At 55.4% G+C, this 8,097-nt stretch overlaps 1 protein-coding gene across 1 annotated transcript in view; it reads right to left on the reverse strand.

Annotated features, from left to right (window-relative positions):
• The window catches only part of BPIFB2 (BPI fold containing family B member 2), a 20,478-nt gene extending 12,381 nt beyond the window's left edge, over positions 1-8,097 (reverse strand). Inside the window, exons 1-6 of the mRNA XM_017511658.2 lie at positions 7,937-8,097; positions 7,044-7,185; positions 4,623-4,716; positions 3,080-3,184; positions 2,058-2,204; positions 543-603 (exon numbers count right to left, since the gene is read on the reverse strand). Coding sequence (XP_017367147.1) covers positions 543-603; positions 2,058-2,204; positions 3,080-3,184; positions 4,623-4,716; positions 7,044-7,152 — 516 coding nt within the window. The 5' untranslated portion in view covers positions 7,153-7,185; positions 7,937-8,097. The remainder of the gene's footprint in view (positions 1-542; positions 604-2,057; positions 2,205-3,079; positions 3,185-4,622; positions 4,717-7,043; positions 7,186-7,936) is intronic.

Raw genomic sequence — 8,097 nt, forward strand, 5'->3', positions numbered from 1 at the left:
AAAAAAAAAAAAAAAAAAGCAATAATAGCAGCACCTACTCTGCCAACCACTGTTCCAAGCTCTTCCGAAGCGTTCATGCATTTCATGCCTGCAACTGCCCCACGGAGCAGGAGCTTTGTTTCTTTCAGCCCAGATGTGGAACCAGAAGCGTAGATAAGGCACAGCTGGAAAGGATCAGCACCCATCCAGGCCGCCTCTGGCCCCATGCCCACACCCTCGTCGACTCTCATTTTGTCTTCTTTTCACAAACCACAGGCCCATGAACCCCACTCCACCCTCTAGCATGAAATTGGGCTGCCCCAAAAGAATGAACCTCCCTCCCCGCCAACCCCATAAACTCTGCCCTCATTTGGGTCTCCCCATCTCTCCCCTGGACTCTGGAGCCAGCCTCTTCCCTGCCTTCATAGGGACAAGGAAGAAGCTTCTATTTAAAAAAAAAAATTCCAAGCAAAGTCCTCTCTGCCTGAAATCTTACCCTTCCTTCACCATCCCTTCTTGATGAAGCCATGCCCTCCTTTCCGAGAAATCTGCAAGCCCTTTACCTTGTTACTCAAGACAGCTTTGATGTGCTTCTGCACCAGGACCAGCAGCGCGTGGGAAGTGCTGAGAGAGAAACAGAGAAAGAGTTCCTGGGCTCCCAAACACATTAGGTCCCATCGCTCAGCACAGTCACGTGCCTGGGAGAGGAGTCTATCCTCAGCCAGGAAGCTAATCAACCCCATTCGATGCCCTGTCACCTGCCAGGCACAGTAGTGGCATAATTGGCCCCACAGATGAGGAAACTGAGTCTCAAAGGAGAGGGTCATTAATCTCAGGTTTGGAAGTGGCCAAGAATGTGATGAGTGAGACAGAGAGGAGGTTGCAAAAGTCAGACTTGGCCATGACCTTGGCCAGCTGGCTCTGTGGCCACTCTAACCCCAGTGAGGGTGGGGTTTGGGGGTAAAGCTGGGATCCTGGGTCTGCTTCCTGCTTTGGGTCCAATTTTCTGTGACATACCTAATAAAGTCCCTTCCTGGCTCTGGGCCTCAGTTTCCCCTCTAAACAACTCAACAGTGCTTCATAGGCACCTATGGTTCCTTGATTTGCAAAAATGTCAATCCAAGCTACAGCTCAGCCTCACTGAACCGGCTCTCTGGGGAGGTGGGAGGGTGGCATCTGTGTTTTGAAAGCCTCTGGGCTTCCATTTTCCCTTCAATAACCTGTGAGCCTCCCCCGCCTGTGAGGACAGTGAGGGGTCATGAGTCACACGTGATGATCACGGAACATAAGTGTGAATGGGTGTATGTACCCACACGCCTCTCTGGGGAAAAAGCTCAGTCTTGACGCAAACATTGCATTCTTCTAAGCCTCCAGGATGCTCAACACCTCAGCGAGCCCCACGAACTGTGGGAAGGTGTCAACATCATCTGGGGGATTTGCAAGCCAGGGAGCTAGTCAGGCTGCCTGGGCTTGAATCTGGCTACACCGTTGGTCAGCTGGTGGCCTTAGGCAAGTCACTTAACCACTCTGGGCCTCCGTTTGCTCTCCTGTAAAATTCAGGAAATAAATAACACCTACCTGGTAGGATACCATGAGGATCAAATGAAATGACTCACAGAAAGGGCCTGGAACGGTGCTCAGCACACAATAGGTGCTCTGGAGGCGGGAGCTGTCCCCAGCCTTTATGCAGAAGGGAGCAGCCACTTGCGAGAGCTCGGGGGTCCCGGCCCCTCCCTGGCTTCCTTCTCCTCATCTCTGCTGGGAGGGGTGGGTCTCCCAGGTCCTAACAGCCAGTCTGATCCACCCAAAATCCCTCCCTAAAGAGTGTGCTCATAGCTAGTATGTATTGTCAAGTGCTGGGGGGGGATGGGAAGGTCCCAGGCGCTGGCTGCTCACTTGCTGTGTGACCTCAGGCATGCCTCTCCCCATCTCTGAGCCTCAGCGTCCTCCATCACAAAACAGCCACAACAATGGGGCCCTCTGAGGCCCTTGTGGCCATTGTACCCAGAGTGCACAGCTCAGAAAACAGCAGCACGGCTTTGGCATCTGGGATGCCTGTGACCCTGCCGGGCACCCACCTGTTACTGCCATCAGACTCGTTGGCGTGGCCTACGAATGAGGAGCAGGTAGAGATGCTGACCACGGGGGTCTTAATGGAGCTCTGGGTCACCCGGGTGTCAGCCAGCAGTTCCGCAGGCAGCGTCAGCTCCAGGGGCTCTGGGGCGCTGCAGGGAGGCCAGGCCTGAGCTCCAGCATCACCGCCCAGCAGAGCCCACCATGACTGACAAGAGAGCTTGCAAATCCCCCAGCCCCTGTCCGCCCGCCGCTTGGCCCAGGCAGTCCTCCCTCTCAGAGCGAGATGGCCCTACCTGGGGCAGGCCCACAGCTCCTGGCCCCAAGACCCGTTGCAACAATGGGTGTGAGCGCTGGCTGTCTGAAGCCTCTCACTGTGAGACCCTGGGCCAGCCCCTTGCCGTGCTGAGCCTCAGTTTCCTCTTCTGTAAAATGGACATGAGGTTGGTGGTACCTATTTCACAGGGCTGTGCTGAGTTTTCTGTGAGATAATCATGTGAAAACATCCAGCGCAGAGCCTAGCTCACAGGAAGCACTCATAACATCAGTCAGGGGAGAGGAGTTAGGTAAGAGATGCCTCTGACTGCACAGCTCATGGTGTGAAATTACATGCAGTGGCAGACAAGGTCCCAGGTGCACAAAAGTCACTCTGATCGTGATGCTTGTTGAGCATCTCCCCCATGCCTTGTCCTGGGAAAGGGAGGACAGTAATTATCCTCACAGTAATGAACCCATTCACCGAACCCCTCATCACCACCCTACAGAAGTTCATCCCATTGTACAGATGAGGAAACTGAGGGGTAAACAAGTGAAGTGACTCTGCCCAGTTGCAGAGTTGCTGAGCAGTATTCTCAGACATTTTCTCACCATCTTGCTCCCATCCAAGGGTGAGGGAGAAAGAGCACTGGACAGGGAGTCAAGAGGCTCGGATGAGGGTCCTGGGGGAGTTGCTATCCCTGTCGCCTCACTGCGTCCCTCGGAGCATCCCTGAAACCCTTCTCACCCCCTAACAAGGAGATCCACTCACCGAAAGACCTTGAAAGTAAAATTAGCTGCTGCCTGCAGGCGTACTCCAAAACCAGCAATGAATTTCAGCTGGAGGCGGGGCATGTGGACGTTCAGAATCCGGATCCTGCAGGTGGTAATCAAGGTGGCAGGGTGGCCCCCATTAAACCATGGGGTCAACTCTGGGGTGGGTGCTCTGAGCCATACCCACACAGTGTTATAAAGAAGGGCTTTCTGACAATTAGAACCACCAGGTGAGGGGCAGGTGGTGAGTTCCCCATCACCAGGGAGCATGCAAACCAAGGTTGGATACAGCTGGTCGGGAGAATATGCAGAGGGGGCCCACACAGGGCAGGTCTTGGATGAGATGATTGCTCAGGTTTTTGACAGTTTCTGACACCTGCCTGGAAAGTTGCGAAGGCTGGAAAAGAAAACCTTCAGGAAGCACAGAGGGCAGAAAACCCCTGTCTGGTATCCCAGGCAATGACTGCGGCTCATAGCCTGCAGCAACAGAAACTCCCCCTTCAAAGCGGCAGGCACTCTGCAGCTAACCTGTGATTTATTTCCTAAATCAAAGTCGTTTCTCCACTGTACAGTGCAGGTCCCCTGGCCAGATGGTGATTGCTGCTGTTTAACCACTCACCCTTTGTTCCAGGGTCTTACAGTTTTAAATGTTTTTTGTTTGTTTGTTTTTGTTTTGAGACAGAGTTTCACTCTTGTCGCCCAGGCTGGAGTACAATGGCACGATCTCGGCTCACTGCAACCTCTGTCTCTGGGGTTCAAGAGATCCTCCACCTCAGCCTCCTGAGTAGCTGGGATTACAGGCACCTGCCCCCACGCCCAGCTACTTTTTGTATTTTTAGTAGAGATGGGGTTTCACTATCTTGGTCAGGCTGGTCTAGAACTTCTGACCTCAGGTTATCCACTCCCTCAATCTCCCAAAGTGCTGGGATTACAGGTGTGAGCCACTGCACCCAGCCTTTAAATGTTTATTAATTAGCTACTAACATTCCAAATTTGATGGATTCTAGATGTATATCTTCTCTTGGAAACCCAAAGATCTGACAGTAGTGAGCCTGAGTTCTTACGTGGAAGGTGACTGTTGACCAGCCCGGGGATTGGGGGGTGTCTAAGTTTTGGAGGCTCCGCCTCCCTGTGCTGTTAGTCTCTGCATTAAGCAGCGTGGGGTGGAGGTAAAGGAGGCTCAGAGTTATGTCTAAATTCAGTGTCCACTTTCTGGAAGAAGAAACAGAGGGTCCTGCCAGCCCTGGGGACTCAGGAGCCAGTCTTACACCCCCGAGGGTGTAAGAAATTCACTAATTCAGAGGCACCAGGCCCCTGCATCTCCACCTTGATTCCCTCTTTTAAATCATCTTGCGGGCACTCACCTGCGTTTAGTGAAGAGTGCTCATCTGGTGGACTGGAACGCTTTGTCCCGTGGACAGGACCGTCTGCCCAGCAGGCAGGAGCACACGTCCACACGGTGGATTGAAGCACCCACCTGGCAAGCAGGGACACTCCACTTGGTGGCAGGAGCGCCTTCTCCGCAGGAAGGGAACACTCACCTGGTGGGCTGAAGCACCCCTCCGCTCCGGTCCAGAAAATGAGGGACAGTGACCTTCAGGGCCCGCTGGAGAGGGGCTTTCCCGATTTCAGACACTGTGGGGCCAGGGTAGAGTGAGCTCAGGTTGCCCTCGGGAGCCACCAAGTAGCACAAACGCACATTGCATGCCATCTGCCCTGTGCCTTGCACAGAGAGAACTCAGACTGGAAGGGGTGGGCTTGCTCCAAGCACGCAGGGAGGGCAACTGACTCCCCATGAGCCCACCTCGGGTGCACCACTCACGCCAGGCTCTCTCCACCTGGGCAGGGCCTCCTCCCCCACCCGCCTCTCAACATCCTGCTGGTTTACCCCATTCCTCAAAAGCAACAAAATCCTTTGCCCTCCTGCAAGGTTCTAGCTAGATTCCACCTCCTCTGGGAGCCTTCCCCAAGTTCCCAAGCAGAAGGAACATCTCCCAATCATGCCTGGCCTGCTGCGGAGGTGTCCCATGGGAGCAGAGGGGACGACCCTTGGGAGGGGAGGGGACAGCCTCACCTGGAGGCTGAGGACTCGAGAGTCCCTCAGATTCTGGGTTCAAACTCCAGCACTCACTGCTACTCACTGCCTGTGTGGCTACTCTGTGCCTCGGTTTCCCCATCTATATATGTGCAATGATTCTAATGGTATCTGTCACACAGGATCACTGTAAACACTCAGGGCACAGCAAATCCTAGCTACTACCGTTGCCACTTGTTTATAATAATAGCAGCGCTCCTTACATCCTGCTCCTGCAGGGCCAGGCCCTGTTCTGACTGCTTTGCTTTTCCGACTATCGTGCTCAGTTTACAGAGAGGTGAGGGCACCTGGCCGGCGGGGGCTGGCTGTGGAATGAGGCACCTGGCTCCCGAGCTTCTGGCCTTCCTCACCCACCTGTGCTGCTGGGCCCCAGATCGGTGCTAATTAAACAAGAGTTGACTTAAGAGGTAACAGTGCTGGAAGGGAGCTTCAGATAAGGAGCCAAGAGGCCTGCCCCCTGCTCAGACTCGCTGTGAGAACTTGGGGAGTCCCTGCACCCCTCCGGGCCTTAGTCTCCCCTAACAAGAAGCATAAAGACTGTGGTTTCCATGTTTCCCAGCGCCCCTCTCCCACCTAACCATCTGCAGCTGAGCTGGGACTCACACTCAGACCTCAGACTCCATCTACAGTGCTCCCCTGACTCTGGGGCTTGCAGGACGGTGGGGGTTGGGAAGGACGCTGGAATTAGCCACTCAGCCCAGCTAGGGAGCGATGCGCCCAGTGTGGGCCTCCAGTGGATTTCTGCCAAGAACAAACACAGGCAGGCAAGCTGGGGAGGGCTCCCTGGGAACAAAGGAGGCTTGCACAGGACAGGCAGAGGGCAGGAAGGCAGTGGAGGGCGCGGACCTCATGGCCCTACCTGCGGGCACCCATGCATGGCTCTCTGTCACGCTCTGGCACGGATCACTGACCCCTTTCATTGCCTGCCCATCTGCCCGGATACACGGTCCCGGAAGGCTGCTTATACCCAGGGCGGGGGAGGACCTGCTACTTCCTGAGCCACTGTCGTGTCCTGGGCCATTGAAAATCCCATCTGCTGTCTGACCTGACTTTCTTACCCTGTAATCTGAGTTTGGTTTGGCCTTGGGGGAAACAGCTTCTGATCTCCCAGCTTTGGTGGGAACCCACATTCTCCCCAAGAGGCAGCTCGAGGTGGATGAACATTTTTTGTGCTGGCATCATGGACCTTGGTAATTTTTGTCCTATCCTGGGTCTAAGTTTCCTCACTGCGCCCTCCATAGGGGACTGGGGCAAGGCTTGGAAGGATCTGGCAGCAAAGTCATAAGACAGAGGCCTCGCACAAGTGGAACAGAGAGCGGCTGGGTCTCTTGTGCTGAGCTCAGCAGGGATGTAACTTTAGAACGCTCCCTGCAGCACGATGCTATACAGACCTCTCCTGAGCACACAAGTGTGTGCACACACCACACAGACGTGCGTGTACACCCAGGGTGCACAGCTATGCCTCTGCACACATATCCAGGCATGCATCATGGGCTTGCACCTTCCTTGACACTTAAGAACACACGTGGACACATCTCCGTGAAATTTCAAACTCATAAGTAGACACACACAGGTAAAAATAGCCCCTCAAACCGACCCAGGCGCAATCGCTAAAGCACGAGAGCACGTCGTGTCTGCACACTTGCACGTGAGTCACATGAGCTACTCCCCCCTCCCCATGCATTTACGTAATAAGTATTTGTTGAGCAGCGCCATGTGTTGGGCATTGTCTGGGTGCCAGGGACACAACTTCCGATTAAAATCTGGGTCCTCATGGGGCTTTTGAGTTCACGGATACACACACACACTTAAGATCGCACACGCATGTACAGGCTCGCAAGCGCACGCTGGGTAGCACACTCCTTACCATAGCTCAGTGCCGCTTTGTTGAGTCGGACCACGGTGCCTGGCATGGAGGCACTGACCACGGGCAGCAGCAGTGCCAGCAGCAGGCCCAGCCCACGTGCTTGAGCCATGCTGCCCTGGCCACCACCTCTGGGATCTGTGGGCTGGGGTAGAAACGAGCATCAGGGAGCTCGGGCAGAACAGCCCACCCCTGAGCCACCTGAACCCCACTCCAGCCTGGAGGGAGCAAGCCCCAACTGTGACTCCAGCCCTGCCCCAGGTCCACAGACACCCGTTTTGGTATCCCTGCATTGGGAACCATCACCTTGCCCTGCCTGCTTCATCAGGAGCCATGGGGGGAGTCCCTTCTGGAAATGACTCCCAACGCCCAGAGAAGAAATGGTCTTGCCTAGGGCCACACAGCAGACTGGGACCAGGTGCAGGACCCAAGCCATGGCAGAGAAGGACGGTGGGCCTCCCAAATGGGGAGGCTGAGGGGGTTTCCTGTCCCAGGAAAAGGCCCAGGACTATGTCACCTGATGCCGGAATCCAGCCCAGTGTGGCAGCCCAGCCTGGTCTCCAGCTGTCCAGACCCAGCCAGGGGAGGACCCAGGTGGCTCCTGTCCTCATCCCCTCCCGGTCAGGTGAGAAATGGCCCCTATCCACTCCTGGCCCAGTCTGGCTGAGTGGGCAGATCTGTGTCTGACTCAGGGAGAGGGAGCCAGGCAGGAATGAGGGACTGCTGCTCAGGCGGGTCAGCTGAGACCCAGGATGGCGGCACTGGCCCAGGTCCCACAGCAAGGCCAGGGTGGAAGGACCCTTCCGCAGAGGGCGGCTGGAGGTGACATCCCCACTAAACAGACAGAGAAACCGAGACTCCTCAGAGGAGGAGTGCCAGCCCAGCCCCATGCCTACCACAGGTGGTTCCTGAGACAGGTGAACTCTCGGCCCAGGCTAGCCCTCCTCTGCCCCAGGCAGGCGGGTGCAGAGGCTACTTTATAAGGCTCCCAAAGTGCAGGGTCCTCTGGGAAGGGACCCAGGGAGCGGCGAGTTTGCTTGTGGTTGCAAGTGTTTTT

Source organism: Cebus imitator, unplaced genomic scaffold (assembly GCF_001604975.1).
Source record: "Cebus imitator isolate Cc_AM_T3 unplaced genomic scaffold, Cebus_imitator-1.0 Scaffold18, whole genome shotgun sequence".
NCBI lineage: Eukaryota > Metazoa > Chordata > Mammalia > Primates > Cebidae > Cebus > Cebus imitator.